This window comes from Lichenostomus cassidix, chromosome 22, assembly GCF_008360975.1.
Source record: "Lichenostomus cassidix isolate B80296 chromosome 22, HeHo_3.0, whole genome shotgun sequence".
In the NCBI taxonomy this organism is placed as follows: Eukaryota; Metazoa; Chordata; class Aves; order Passeriformes; family Meliphagidae; genus Lichenostomus; species Lichenostomus cassidix.
The window spans coordinates 4,149,730-4,165,491 of NC_139502.1; the positions used below are offsets into that span (position 1 = coordinate 4,149,730).

At 51.1% G+C, this 15,762-nt stretch overlaps 1 protein-coding gene across 1 annotated transcript; it reads right to left on the reverse strand.

The window, feature by feature from the left end:
* Positions 1 to 1,018: 1,018 nt before the first annotated feature.
* Positions 1,019 to 15,123, reverse strand: RASSF2 (Ras association domain family member 2). Its single transcript, XM_085080489.1, has 11 exons — positions 14,470 to 15,123; positions 11,374 to 11,461; positions 9,906 to 9,981; positions 8,935 to 9,086; positions 7,040 to 7,128; positions 5,273 to 5,424; positions 5,092 to 5,193; positions 4,136 to 4,187; positions 3,415 to 3,536; positions 2,419 to 2,516; positions 1,019 to 2,227 (listed from the first exon to the last, which is right to left on the reverse strand). The coding sequence occupies exons 2-11, from the start codon at positions 11,430 to 11,432 to the stop codon at positions 2,158 to 2,160; spliced, it is 972 nt and encodes a 323-aa protein (XP_084936615.1). The 5' UTR covers positions 11,433 to 11,461; positions 14,470 to 15,123; the 3' UTR covers positions 1,019 to 2,157.
* Between the last annotated feature and the right edge of the window lie 639 nt (positions 15,124 to 15,762).

A 15,762-nucleotide genomic window follows, 5' to 3' on the forward strand; every position in this document is an offset into this window, starting at 1 on the left:
TTCCCTCTCGCTGGAAGGTGCCAGGCCTGACCCCCCTTCCAAACCCAGCAATTCAAACATGAACATGAGGCTTGATTAATTTAATTTGTCTCATTTCCCTGCCCTGCTCCTCCAACCATTGTGGTAATTTTAAAGAAAGCCCAGAGAAGTCTCCCCCTTCCAGATGGAAACACCACAAAACTGGGCGGCAAACCCCACACAAAATTCAGACACAAGGATTTTCTCTCCCTGTTTTTCCCCCTCTCTACTTCACCACCATCACCCAAACTTGTGGATCACCAGCCTGGGAAAATCCCAGGAGTGGATCATCCCCGGGCTCCTGGCCCCATCCCAACTTCCAGCTCAGGTGTGTCCCAAACCCCTTGGATTTTGGCCTTGCTCTGTATCCAATTCCTTCCCCTTTCACCCCCCAGCTGCCAGGGTGCTGCCCTTACCCGTGCAGCCGGGGCCGGTGATGGCTCTTCCCGTCTGTGCCCGCCAGGCTCGGCTCGCTCCGGACTTTTCCCGGCGGAATCGGCGGAGCCAACGTCACTCCTGTCCCCTCCTGCGCGGGGAGGGATAAAGGGGCTCCAGTGGGTTGGATAACCAGGCTCCAGGGAGACAGCCGAGCGGGGCTGGGATACCCTGGGGGCGGCAGGAGCTCCGAGAGGCCAAAACAATCGATATATGGGCAGTTTTACCTTCTGGAAGTGGAATAGCCAGAGGACGGAGCCTGCCGACCACGGTGCATGGGGATATATAGGGATATTTACTTATTTAATTTATGGGGATAAATAGTTCCTAAGGGCTGAATAAGTCCTAAACCTGCCCAATACTCCCTAAAAATCCTCCAGCAATTTAGATGTGAGTCTTTAAGTCTGTAAGGTAAGAGCATTTCTCCATGAGAAACTTCTTCATTAAACTTTTGGCAGGTTTTACTCCTGTCTCTCATTGCTCCCTGCCCCCATGGAGTCCATTTCCGTGTAATTTCTATCCACAAAGTGATTTATTTTGGATAAACCAGGCTCTAACTTAGGCGTTTCTCTATTAAGTTGCTACATATTTTATTTTCTTGTTAATCCACGCAGCAGTGCCACAATCATCCTTCAAACACATAAAAAGCTCCTCTCGCTGTACAACACTTTCCCGAACACGAGTTAAAGGTGGAAAAGGTACCATTAAAATTAAAAAAAATTACAAAGATGCATTGCAAAAACTCAAAGGGAGGGAGAAAGTCAGAGGTTTAGTTCACATCGAGGTATACAATTGATATTGCTGGTTTAGCCTGGGAGGAAAGAGGTTTTTCCAGCTGATGGTGGTTATGGAGCCAGTCTAGTCCTGGTTTCACCATAATGATGTCCTGGCACTGCTGGAAAATGGATTTGGAAAATAAAATCCTCTTTATTTCTGCCTCCCCCATCCTCCTGCCTTCCCCCCTTTTCCATCCAGCATCCCTCGAGATGCTCAAGGCCCTCAGCTATCCCTGCGAGTGCTATTTGGCATTTACAGCTACCAGAGAGGTTTGACATCGTGGTTTTCTTAAAAATCCCTAAGTATTAGTGCAAATTAGAGCGGGGGATGGAGGGGGCTGTGCCACCAGATGCAGGTTTGGGGAACGTGCCGGAAAAATGGGATTTTCTCCTGTGCTGTAAATCCACCCGTGAGCCTCCAGGTCAGGGTTAAACCCCCCAAATCTCAGCCAACCCTTTGGATTTACAAAATCTTCCCGACACCTGTGAATTATTGCAATAGGAATGTGCTTTTTTCAAAAAAAAAAAAAAAGAGGAATTGTTTGTGCTCTGTTGCCACCATGGTCTGTGGCTGGGAGACACACTGGGCATTTCCAAACTGAGCCCCCCAATTCCTGCTCTGCAATGCTGGCAGCCCTTGCTCAGCCCTGTCCTCAGCTTGCTCACAGATTTCCTCTTTTTTTTTTTTTTTTCTGCTTTTCCCTGTGTTTTCCAGGGATTTGAGGTTTTGGCTGCAGCTGCCACCAGCCAGAGCCTTCCTGGGAAGAGCCCCGTGTGCCGAGGAGGAGCCCCCCGAGGATTCTCCGCAGATGAAGGCGTGGGAGGTGGGTTGGCTCAGAGCTGGAGCAATCCCGATGGGCACGGGGAGCGTTCCGGGCACGGCGGGGGTTGGGATTTGGTGCAGCACATCCTACAGGCACACGGATGTTCACATCGCCGTCGGACCCTCGGAAATCTCCTCCAGCCTCTGCTCGATCATCAGCCGCAGGATGGAATATCTGGGACAAGGAAAAGAGGATTTTTCAGCATCAAGCTGGCCAAGAAAACCCTGGAATAACGCAAACCTCAATGGCTCTTGCACACATCAGGGATGCAGGGCTACACAAATGAAGTTTTGGGACCAGAGCAGCCCCCCAGGAATGTCCTTCCCTCCCAGCATCCTCTCCTCAGTGCTCCCAGCCCGACATACTTGTGCTTCAGCTTCTTCACTTCCCGATCCTCCTCCTCCTCCAGCTTCTGGATGAAGCTCCTGAGGATGGGCATCTCGAATTTGATGTACTGAGCCACCTGGGTGGGAGAGGAACAGCAGGAAATGATGAAGAGGCTGATGAACTGACCCCACTCATCCTCCCCTTAGATTTAACCAGGGCCATCAGGGATCCCCAAATTTTGCAACAAGCCCTAAAAAAAAAGATGCTTCTTTTGCAGACAGTGGAAACAGCTTGTGGAAACAAGTGAGCACTGGATAATTATTGGAAAAAAATCCACATAAGGTTTATTTTATTTTAATTTACCCTCTGGCTGCAAGAGGTAGCTACGTCACACGTAGAGCTCTGAGTGTCCCCAGTGTCTCAGAGCTGCTTGAGCCCAAATCCACCCCAGAAACGCCTGGTTTGGGCAGGGATTTGAGAGCTCAGCAGGCCTGGGAAGCCGGCAGATGGCACACCGGAGCTGCTCCCACCCGCGGAGCTTTCCCGGCTGGAAAAACACCAATTACGCCAAAGGCTGTGCTGAAATCGCTCTTCCATTATCAGATTCGGGATGGCACAATAGGGCTGGAGGCGTTGGCTCCGGACTGGAGCTGGAAGCTGCTCTTTGAGCACAGAACAAGGATTTTCCCATAGGATCGGGAGTTTGCATGGAGAGACGCAGGAGCAAAGCAATTCCTGCAGCCCCAGCACATACTGGGGATAAATTCTTCCCTGTGAGGGTTGGGAGGGGCTGGGATGGAATTCCCAGAGAAGCTACGGCTGCTCCGGGATCTCTGGAAGTGTCCAAAGCCAGGTTGATGGGGCTTGGAGCAACCTGGGATTACGGGAGGTGACCCTGCCATGGCAGGGGTGGCACTGGATGGGCTTTGGGGTCCCTTCGTCCCTTCCCAGCCAAACCACTCCAAGCTTCTGTTATCCCCCAGATTTCCAAGCCCACCCGAGGGTGCTGTGCATCCCGTGCGGGGCACACTCACGTCGTAGGTGACCTCTTCCACCTGGTCCTTCTCCATGAGGAAGACCTTGGAGACCTGCTCGCAGGGGCCCTGCAGGATGCGGGCCAGCAGGGGGAAGTCGCTGCCGCGCAGCTTCTGCTTCTCTGCAACGCCAGAACCGCGGGGTTGGGGCAGGCAAGGAGCGGGCAGCGCCGGGGCTGAGCCGGCAGCACAGCCAGGGCTTTGGGGCACTCATATCCAGGGCTTTGGGGCACTCATATCCAGGGGTTTCGGGCACTCATATCCAGGGGTTTGGGGCACTCATATCCAGGGCTTTGGGGCACTCATATCCAGGGGTTTCGGGCACTCATATCCAGGGGTTTGGGGCACTCATATCCAGGGCTTTGGGGCACTCATATCCAGGGGTTTCGGGCACTCATATCCAGGGGTTTGGGGCACTCATATCCAGGGCTTTGGGGCACTCATATCCAGGGGTTTCGGGCACTCATATCCAGGGGTTTGGGGCACTCGTGTCCAGGGGTTTGGGGCACTCGTGTCCATGGGGTTTGGGGCACTCGTGTCCATGGGGTTTGGGGCATTCATATCCAGGGCTTTGGGGCACTCACTCCTGTCCAGGGAGAGTTTGGGGCACTCATTCACATCCCGGGGGGGTTTGGGGCACTCTTGGGCGGGAGGTTTGGGGCACTCACAGCCATGGGCTTTGGGGCACTCACCCATGCCCAGGGTAACTTGGGGCACTCACCTCCACTCGTGTGCACCATGTACAGAGCAAACTCCTCCGCGGAGTTCTCGATCTGGGGGAGACACAAAGCTCTGCTAAAGGGCCAGGTTTCTACCCTGGGCTGCCCCAGGAATCAAAACCAAAATCCCATTATTTCCCTGTGCCATTGCATTTTATATATAGATATACATATATAAGCACATATATATGTAAGTACAAAGGTGTAAAACTATTCATATGATAATGCAATTAATTAATTATTACATATATTAAATAGATTTATTATTATTTAAACTATTTATCTATAAAAAAATATATGACATTTTTTATATACTACATAATATATAACAAATATGTCATATGTGTATTTGAGAATATATTGTGTAATGTTTACATTTATTAGTATGTACTTATAATATTATTACATATTATAATTATATATTGTATTCAGTATATATTTTATAAATCACAGTAACATTTCTATTTACAAATATGTATTAACACACATTTTATAGTATTTATTATATTTATTAAGGCACAAAGAATTATTTATATTATTATTTATTAATTTATATATTATATATAATATTATATATACCATATTATATATTATATGATATATGATATATGATATGTGTTATATGATGTATATGATATATTAGTGAAAATTATAGTTAATACAATATTTTAAAGTAATATATATGTTATATTATGAATATGTAATATATATTATGGTTATATATTAAAATATAAATATATAAATAAATATTTGATATAGTTCATAGATAAATACATATGTCATTTTTAATTAGGATGTGTATAGAGTACACACACACACATATATATAAATTTGTAAAGATATCTATAAAAATATATTAAAATAAAAATAAAAATAAAAATAAATATGAATGTAAACCTAAAATACAAAATCTGCATTCAGAGCAGCATGGATTGAGCGCAGGGGATGACGACCATACCTTGAACTTGTTGAGCAGCAGTTTGAGGACCTGCGGTGTGGTCATGGTGCTGTTGATGCGCACGTTGGTGACAGAGCCGTAGGCAGGGGTGAACACCGAGGTCTGCGGGGCACAAAGGCCGTGGGGTGAAGACACTGCCGGCTCTGCCCCGAGCCCGGGGCTGCCCGGGGGCCGCGCTCACCTTGTGGTTGTAGAAGTGGCCGTTGATGGAGAAGCGGTGCCGGCGCAGCCTGCGCTGCTCGCCGGGCGTGCGGGAGCTGCCGCGGTGCCTCACGCCGACATCGCTGCGCGTCCTCATCAGCTGCGGCGCTTCCTCGGGCTGCGGCCTGGGGGCTGCGAGAGATCCGGGCAAGGTGGGACTGGGGATGAGGGGGACCCCCAGGGGTGTCCTCCAGAGCTCCAGGAGCGTTTGGACGTTTGTTGGATCGTTGTGTGTCCTGTGCTGGCCTGGGAGCTGGGTCAATGCTCCTTGTGGGTTCCTTGCCACTCAGGAGATTCTGAGATTCCAGAATCTTCCTGCCGCAATTTGGGAGTCCCCACACGGATGCAGAAATCCTCACTCCAACAACAAGTCCTACAAACTTCCCAGGACACATTTAAGCTACTGGTTTCAAACACAGCAACCGGTTTATTCTCCCCCAGCTCCCGAAGAAGGTCATTAATTCAGAATTAACTGCCTAAATCCGTGCTGCTACCTGGATAAAACCTCTTCTCCCGGGAACTTGAGCATCTTCTCTCCCTTTTCCATAATTTAACTTTCTCTGTTCTCCTTCCCTTTAATGAGAACAGGCAAACGAGGGCAGAGCCTCAGATCTCTGCATGAAAACTGGCCTGGATCCAGATTATTATAAACCAGCTCTTCATCCATTTTTAATGAACCTCTCAAGCTCCAGCTTTGGGTGTTTTAATTCAAAGCATGTCTGCAGCAGGGAGAAATCTCCGGTAGGAACTGCTCCAGCTGCACACACGGTGACTAAGCACTCCTGAGGAGTTGTTCACGCACGTTGGGCACTGATTTTTACTGGATTTTAGGGAAAATTGTAATAAAAGGCTTTTTCTTATGTGCTGGCAGAAGATTGAGGCTATAAGGCTGAGAGAGCTGCTGGGGAATCATGGTGGGGTGACACGGGGTGCGTATTGCCTGGGAAAGATTTAATTAAAGGGGAAAAGTTGTGAGTAGGGAGAACAAAAAGAAAAAGGGAAAAAGTTGGGGGATCACAAATGGGGGTTCATGGATCAAGTTTTGCAAGGGCTCAGCTCCTCCCAAAGACAAAAGGATGAGCTGGTGCTTTTTTATTCCCCCAACTGCCCAAAGCCACCCAAAATCCCCTGCAAAATGCCCCAACTGAATGAGAAAAATGCATCCACCAGGTTTTTCCTGCAGGAATTAGCAATGGGACAGCCTGTGTCCTGCTCCTCACTGCCTCTGCTCAGAACAAGGGGTTAACGAAGCTCCGGCCGAGCTCTTCCCCCTCTACAGAGGAAAAACCAGGCAGGGGAAAAACACTTTGCAGCAGTGTTGACTTCCCCATGGTAACGGCGCTTCCCAATGAGCCCATTCTTCTTCCCGAAAAGCAGAGCCTCCGGGAAGGGGAAGCGCCGACATCCTTTTCCCTGCGATCCCACGAGGCTCTCTGCTCCATCCCCCCCGTTTCTTTCCACCACATCTCATTGCAGCCCCTTCCCCGAGCAAAAGCCCTCGGGAATCAGGGAGTCATTTAGGTTGGAAAAGACCTTTAAAATTATTGTGTTTCAGGCCATCCGGGAAAAGATTGAATAAAATAAATAAAGGTGTTTTGGAAGTGGCCTAACTAGAGCAGGACGAGAAACTGAGTCTGGAGTTAAGAACAAGCCTGGTTTATATTTTCTCCAATGAAACTGGAGCATGAGATGAGGCAGCTGCTCCCAAGCTCCAGGACAAATCCAGGTGGATCCAAACCCGGCTCACCTGCACCATTCCCGGGAGGCTCCGTGCTCGGGGTGGGCTCTGCATCTGTCACCTGGATGTCCGGCAGGGTGCTGGGCTTCAGCACGGACCTGGAGATGGACAGAGGAGATGATGGGTGCCCTGTCTGGCTGCAGAGGGAATGATAATCTAGGGAATCCTCCCCCCCAAGTCCTCATGCTGCTGATCCCAGCCTGTTCTCCCTGAGGACTGGCAGATAATCATCCCTGTAGGGTCACACACAGGCTGGTCACAACATAAATCCTGAATCCCATCCTGCCCTGCTCCCAAAAAACCCTTGCAGGGTGTTATCCCAGGCACCCAAACAGCCTTTCTCCAGCTCCAGCACAGGCAAAGATAAATCTGCCCCTCCTTATCTCTTGGGAGTCAGGGAAAAATCAGGAAAAAAGCAGGGAGACCCCCATGGCCACAGCAAATCCCAGCCTGGCTGCTCCTGGGATCCAACTGCAGTTCCCAGGGGAATTGCAGAACTGGGATCACAGGGACCAGAGCAACACCCATCATGGAATTGGTGTGGAGGTGGGAAGGAAGCAGGAGGGGTTTGGGGGGATTTTCTGCAAGAAAAGGGGCTTGTGAAAAGGGGGGGATGCAAAGGGGGGGTTACAAAAGGAGAGGGTCTGAAAAAAGGGGGCTAAAAAAGGTGGTTTTAGCAAAAAAGAGGGGTCTTTGCAAAAAAGGGGTGGGGCTACAAAAAGGAGGATTGCAAATGGGGGAGTGGAAAAAGGGGGATCTTAGTAAAAGAGGGGGTCTGAAAAAAGAGGGGTTACAAAAAAGGGAAGTATAAAAAGGGGGAGGGTGCAAAAAGGGTTTTTTTAGCAAAAACTGTGGGTCTTCCTAAAGGGAGGAGTCTGCAAAAGAGGGGGTTGTAGAAAAGGGGGTGTTCTGCAAAAAAAGGGGGGTTTGTAAAAGATGGGGGAGGCTTTGCTACATGAACCCCAACTCCTTCTTTCTAGACTTGGCTCTTCCAGGTGCTGCACCTTGGACAAAGAAAACCCAGAGGAAACAGCTGGGAGTGTGAGCAGCAAACCCTGACAGACTGGGAGTGTGTGTTTGTGGTGTTTGTGTGCTTTTGGGGTGTCTGGGTGTCCCTCCCCTCACCCGTGTGTGGGGAGTGGTTTTGAGGGTGTCTGTGTGGTTTTGGGAGTGTCTGTGTGTGGTTTTGGGCTGTCTATGTGAGTTTTTGGGCTGTCTGTGTGAGTTTTTGGGGTATGTGTGTGAATTTTTGGGGTGTCTGTGTGAGTTTTTTGAGGTGTCTGAGTTTTTGGGGTACCTGTGTGTTTTTCAGGTGCCTGTGTGAGTTTTTGGGGATGCCTGTGTGTCCCTCTGCCCACCTGTGTGTGAGGGGTGTTTTTGGGGGTGTCTGTGTGAGTTTTTGGGGATGTCTTTGTGGTTTTGGGGGTGTCTGTGTGAGTTTTTGGGGATGTCTTTGTGGTTTTGGGGGTGTCTGTGTGTTTTTGGGGGTGTCTATGTGGTTTTGGAAGTGTCTGCGTGAGTTTTTGGGGTGTTTATGTGAATTTTTGGGGTGTCTGTGTGTCCCTCTGCTCACCCATGTATGTGGGGTGCTTTTTGGGTTGTCTATGTGGGTTTTGGGATGTCTGTGTGAGTTTTTGGTTTGCCTGGGTGAGTTTTTGAGATGTCTGTGTGTTTTTGGGGTGTCTATGTGAGTTTTTAGGGTGTCTGTGTGAGTTTTTGGGGTGTCTATGTGACTTTTTAGGGTGTCTGTGTGTGAGTTTGAGGGTGTCTGTGTGAGTTTTTGGGGTTCTATGCATGTTTTTGGTGTGTCTGTGTGGTTTTGAGGTGTCTGTGTGAGTTTTTGGGGATGCCTGTGTGTTTTTGGGGCTGTCTGTGTTTTTGGGGTGTCTGTGTCCCCCACTCACCCGTGAGCCCCCAGGTTGCAGCCCGAGTGCCAGGAGGAGGAGGAGGGCGGTGGCCGAATGCGTTGGTTGTCATCCTGCATCTGGAGGCGGATGGGGCGCCGCAGCCCCCAGGAGATGTTCAGCAGCCCCTCCACGATGAGCTCCCCTTCCTCCTGCAGCACAAATGGACACCTCAGCACCCCCGAGAACAGCTGGGAAGGTGGGGTGCAGACTGGGGGTCTGTGAGGTCCCTTCCAGCCCAAACCACCCCGTGATTTGGGGAATTTATGGATCTCACCCCTAAGCCTGGTAAGGCCACAGGGCAGATCTGCCTGGAAACTGTGCTAAGGCACATGGAAAATGGGGATTAGTGACAGCCAGTGTGGCTTCACTGGGACAAATCATGGCTGGAAAAGTCGGTGACCTTCCAGATGGGGTGACAGTGCTGCTGGATCTGACATCACCCACTTGGACTTGGAAAAGCACCTGCCAGGGCCCCACATGCCATGGGACCATGGATTGTCAGGGTTGGAAGGGACCTCAAAGAGCAGCCAGTGAATTCCATATCCATCCATCAGATCCACACCCTTCAGCTTACAGAGTCCAAGGATGGGGCTTGGAGCACCCTGACCCAGTGGGAGGTTTCCCTGTCCATGCCAGGAGGTTGAAATGATCTTTGAGGTCCTTTCCAATCCAAACCATTCCATGATTCCATGTTTAGATGGGATATTGGGAAGGAATTCTTTCCTGTGAGGGTGGGGAGAGGCTGGGATGGAATTTCCAGAGAAGCTGTGGCTGCTCCTGGATCCCTGCAAGTGTCCAAGGCCAGGCTGAAGCCACCTGGGACAGGGAAGGTGTCCCTGCCATAGCAGGGGTGGCACTGGATGAGCTTTCCCAACCCAAACCATTCCATAATTCCATGATTCCATGATTCCCTAAGTCTGAATCAAGACCAATTCCCTCAGTTTCCCTCTGCCTGGGAGATTTCTCACCTCCCGGTGCCGCAGCTGCAAATTCTGCCCTTCATAGTAGATGTTGTAGGTCTTCAAGTGCAGGAGCAGCTCATTTCTGGGGGGAAGAAATGGGAAATGTGCTGAGATGGGGTTTGGAGGGAGGAGCAGAGGATGCTGCAGGCATCACTCAGTGACCCCTGAGCTGCCTGGGGGGGAACTGGGAGAAAGCAGGAATTGCTTCTGTGGTTGAGGAACCTGCAGTGCTGCTGAGGACCCAAAAATAGCCTTATTTGAGACAGATTTGGGTCTTTTGCCAGCTCGAGATCTCCCCTGTTGAAGGTATTTTCTGAGGCTCCAACATTTTGCACCCACAACTGGGGGGAGAAACTCCCTGTGACTGTGTCCCACATAAATCTTCCAAAAGGACACAAGAAACCCATCAGACCTTGGTGCAGTTGGTCACAAGGCTGAAAAACAAATCGATTTTCAGGCTCCCCCAAGCCCTGGGGTCACACTGGAGTCACAAGTTGGTCATGTCGGCTCCTGGCTCCAGCCCCTGACCTCGACCTCAGAACAAAGGTCTGAGCCCTGCTCTGGGGGCAAAACAATAATAAAAATAAAAATAAAGATAAAAACAAAAACAAAAATCAAGACAAAAAATTTAAAAGATATCAATAAAGATAAGTATGGAAATAAAAATAAAATAAATAAATAAACAACAAACCCAAAAATATTTAAAAAATAAAAATAAGCCATCCCAGGCTGGCTAAGCCCAGCCATGAATCACAGGATGTGATGCCTCTGGCATTAATTCCCAAAGCTGGGCTGGCTGATGGAGGTTAAGGATGCTCAGCACCACCAGACTGATATAAGCAACCACAAATCATGGGGATTTGGGGTTAGGAGAAGGGGGGGAAACATCACATATTTGCTTTATCACCTTTTAAATCTTTCTTAAAACTTAAGAATAATTTTTCTTCTTTACCAAAGAATAGAGGAACAAATATTAATCAGGACATTTTCAGCAAAGCCTGTTTTTTAATGGAAGTTTATAGAGCATTTGGCCACACATATAAGGAAGACTTCAAAATCCCACCAATGACCATTTTCTTTTTAAGGAAATTGCCATTTTTTGCCCCAGAACCGCTTTTTTTCCCAAATCCCACTGAATTGAGTTAAAACCCGGAGTCACTCCCATCCTTCCAGCTCAAGGAATTATTGCATGTTATAGGTCATAGATAATACATTACATACTGTATTTTTGTTATATATTGCGTTTATAACGTTATATATTGTATTTATAACGTTATATATTGTATTTATAATGCTATGTATTTTGTTATATATTATATATGGTTATATTTTGTATATTTTCATGCATTCTCACACTTTATATTTCAGGTTACAGATAATACATTACACATCATATATTCCATATTTTCCCCCTGAAATATGGCAAACAACCCCCCAGCTCCTCCCGTTTCCCCAGCATTCCCGAGGGTCTTACTTGGAGATGAATTTGTCTTTCCCGCAGGGCACCAGGTCCTCTCCGCCGCCGTAATCCATCCTCCCTCTCCCCTGTCATGGGAGCTGAGCTGCAGGGAGGGACGAGAGAGACACCTCAGCGGGAGCCTTCCCATCCCCGCATCCCTCCGGGATAACGGGATAAAGCAACTCCCTCGGGGCTGGAGCAGCTCCTGGAAAAGGCTTAGAGCACTCAGGTGTGGGTGGAGTTCGCTGTGGCTCCTCCGGGAGAGAGGTGGGAAAGGAGGGAGATCAGATAAGGGCAGAGGCGCCGCAAACTCACTGAAAATTTAATCCCTGCGGAGATATCCTTACGCTAGATTTGCATTTGGAGCATCCATGGATGTCCCAGTGATGCCAGAGCTGGAGGTGGGAGGGCTGTAAATGGGAATTGTTCCTTTTCTCTGTTTATTTTACTATTATTTCAATCGGACAAAGTCTGGATCCTGCAGGTGCTTCCTTGGGCCACCCCAAGCCTGGTGGTGGCATGAAGGATGATTTTCCCAGCAGCCAGAGATGCTGAGCTGATCCTTCAGCTTTTTAATGATCCCAGTTGGATTTTTGTGCCAAAACAGTTCCACTGCTGTCATGCAAACACTTCGGAAGTCCCCAAAAATCCCACCTTGGGGCAGGCCCTGGCTTAGATCTCAAGTGTGATTTTTGGATGCTACAAGATGGAATTAAAACAGGATTTGGGGTGAAGCCCTTGGGATGCTCATGCATTCAAAACAGTTTGGAAATCAGGCATCAAAGAGACTTTGGAGTGTATCACTGGGGTGGTTTTGAATGATGAAAAATGGCTTCTGGGGTCATGCTTTCCTTGGATGTTTGTGCAAGTTCTCCTAGACAGAATTTCATTTTTCTAGGGTCTTTTCCCTCCCTTCCCTTCTCCCAGAAGAGAAACTGAGGTGAGTTTCATTTGCTCTGCAAACCTCTGTTTTCTTCCACCTCCCACATTGCCATGTGCTTCCTCACAATCCCCTGGGAAACAAACCCCTTTTCCTGCAAGAAAAACACCCAACTCCACAACAAAATCCAGGCGGATAAATGACTCAACCAAGGCTGTAAAACCTGTGTTGGAGGATGAAGCTCCCCTAAAGTGCTGGGAATCCCAGTGTCCTGTCCTACACATTGAGATAAATCCCAGCAAATGAATGATTGGCAACAGCAAAAAGATTCTCTGGCAGGTTTGAAACCCCACACGAGGCTGTGATGGAGTTTCAGCATGAGGGAAGGGCAGGAAATTGGCCCAGCCCAACCCTGGGACTCTGGATCTGCCCAGAGAAAAAGCAGAAGAAAAAATCACTGAAAAATCGTGGAAGAGCTGACAAAGCTTTGGGTTTCCTGAGGAGCTGCATGAGCACCCAAAAAACCCCTAGCAAAATGGAAAAATCCAGCAAAACTCAGCACCAACCCTCCTCCCATGGCTGGCAGCTGCCTGTCCTGCATCCATCCATCCTCCCACAGGGAACAAACCCAGGAATCACCCTATTTATCCATCAAAAATGGTACCAGGAGAAGATTTTGCAGCTGGCTGCACGGGTTTGGGATAAATGTTGGGGCAGCAGCTGCTTGTGGTGCCCCAGATTTGGGGGTTCCCAGCTGTGAGAGGCAGGAATGGCAGGAATGAGCCTCCCACTCGTGGATGTCCCCTGGCAAGTGATGAGAAGATCTGGGGATGTTCTGGGAGGATTAAAAGCTCTTGACACAAGTGAAAATGGTGCCAAAACCACCAAAGTGAATAAAAAAATCCCCTCCTAGAGCAGCACTACCCAGAGTGGAGCCTTTGGTGCCACACGGAGCTTCACTCCAGAGCATCCTGGTGATGCAAAGGGTTGAAGCCAAAGTCCCAATTCCCTCAGAGAGGGACACAGGCATGAACTGCAGCCAAAAAAAAAAGGCCTATTTCGGGATGGAAGGGGAGCTCCAAGATGCAGGTTCATCCTCCTGTGCTGAGGAGTCGTTTCCTGTTTACGCCCTGGCTCTGCCACCTTCGCCTCCGTCATCACATCCCCTTCCGAGCACTGAGGAAAGGGGCAAATTCTTCCTTTTTTGGGTCTCGAGAGAAGCAGGCTGTGAGTGAAGGGGAGAGGCAGCTGCCTGGAGATTCCCCAGCACTGCTGACCAAGTACTGCTGACCCCTACTATCCTGCTGGGGCTTTGGAAGAACCTGGAAATCACTCAAATCCCAGGGCTGGCAAAGCAGAAGTTGCTCCATTGCTCAACCATGGCAGTTTGGTGCTGTCTCCATTCCCGGACACCCCCGTGCCTCAGTTTCCCCCTCTAAGCTGATGCATTTCCGCTGTGCCCTGCCCGGCCTGAGCTTTTCCTGACGCTTTGCAAAATGCTTTTAAAACAGCACCAGATCAAATCAAAGCCCTGCACCCGCGGCAGGAAGATTCCAGCCCTCTCTGCCTCCCAGCCCTCAGCTGCTCCTTCTGCTGCTTTCGGGCCTGACAGACCCCATGGACCCCAGACTTGCTCCCCTCCCTAAAAATAGCCTCCCTAAACCCCTTCCCACATCCCTACAGCCTAGCCTGCCCCGCGGGGCAGAGGCAGCCTAGCCACATTCACAGCTCCTCACACTCACTTTTGCTGAGCTCCTGGGGAGAGGCACACTTCCAACACAACAAAACAAAACAAAAAAGTAGCAAACCCCCCCCCCCCCCCCCAATATCGTGTTTTCAGCAGGACAGGGATGTTCCTCCCTGCTCCTGCAAAGAAATCTCCATTTTCCGGGGGTTTTGCTGCCTTGGTCTCCCCCCGCAGCACACAGAAGCCTGGGCAGCATCCCCGGCATCCCCCGCTGGGGCGAGAGACGCGGATTTGGCGCAGCTGAGGCTCCCCCGGCCGTGCGAGGGATTGTGGGAATATCCCGCTCCCCAGGGAGGCCGCGATATTCCCTCCTGCACAAACGCCGCTTCCCCGCAGCCCGGGGCGGCTTTTAACCGGCCAAGGGCGCTTCGATCCCGCTGCGGTGGGTAGCAAAGCATCATCCAAAGGAGAGGATTCCTGCCGGGAGCAGCTGTGCTCCGCGGTGTGCGGGGCTCGATCGGACACGGCGCGGCCGAGCGCTCACCCCGTCCCGGCAGATCCTGCGCTGGACCAGATCCTGGCGGTGGCTCCGGCCCGGGCGCTACTCCTGAGCTGGGGTTCCTTCCACGCGTCCGGCCCGCATCCCTAGGCGGGAAGGTGCGGCAGCTCCATTGTTTTCCAGCGCCGCTATTGTTCTCCGGCCCAATTGCTCTGTCCTGGAAGGGGAAAGAGGGAAGGAGGGAGCGCTGAGCGGCGGCAGAGCCGTCTGCCGGCGGTGCCGTGGGGGTGTCGGGTCATTTGGGGACAAGTGAGGAGACCCAGTGGCCGCACTCAGGGTGAAGCCCTCCGGGAGGAGCCGGTGGCCACCAGAGGCTCCTCGTGGGCTCCGGGACGGCAGCGGGCGGGTCCCACCGGGCGCGATGGGGCGAGAAGGCGCCGTGCCCAGGGTGGGACCCGCGGGCGCTGCGGCTGCTCCAGCCCAGCGCGGAGGGTGATGCTGAGGGCGCTCGGTCGGTGCTGAGGTGACACCCCGGGTGTGGGACAGGATCCCCCCGCCCCGGCGCTGAGCGCGGTTTTCGCCTCCGCTGGCTGCGGCCGAGGCTGCGGGGGAGCAGCGGCTCAGCCCCGGGGCTTCTCCCCGAGCTGGGGATGGGGGTGGAGATCGGGACGGGGATGGGGATAGGGATGGGGATGAAGATGAAGACGCCCCATCCCGCCCGCACTCACCCGGTGCCGCTCCGCTCCGCAGCCGGTGCCGCCGTAGGGCCTCCCCTGGGCGGGGCGGGGCGGGACGGGGAGGGGCGCGGGCGGGGCCGCGAGAGACACCCTTCCCGCAGCCAGGGTCATCCCGGAACCCGCATCCCGAAGGACATCCCGGCTCCGGGATCCTTTCCCGCGTGCCAGGACTAGGGACCCCAAAGGATGCCACCTCAGGCATCCGGGTTGTCCCTGCCCGGATATCCCCAAGGATGCTCCATCTCGCATCCCTGCATCAGGCTCTGCGTTCCCAGAGGACACCCTGGCTCAACCCGGGTCGCACCTCAGGACCAGGGTCTCAAAGGACGAACCATCCTTGGTGCCAAGAGCAGAGTCCCAAGGGATGCCCCATCTCACTACAGGAAAAGGATCTGAGAGGATTCTCCAGCCCTGGTGACAAGACCAGGATCCCAATGGATATTCCCCTGTCAGAACCAGTATCCCAAAAGATGTCCCATTCCCGATGTCAGGAACAGGATCCCAAAGAATTCTCCATGCACGTTGCCAAGACCAAAATCCCAAAGGAATCCCAACCCCATGCAGCCAGGCTGGAAATGCTCTTACAGCTAGCTCCAGCTAT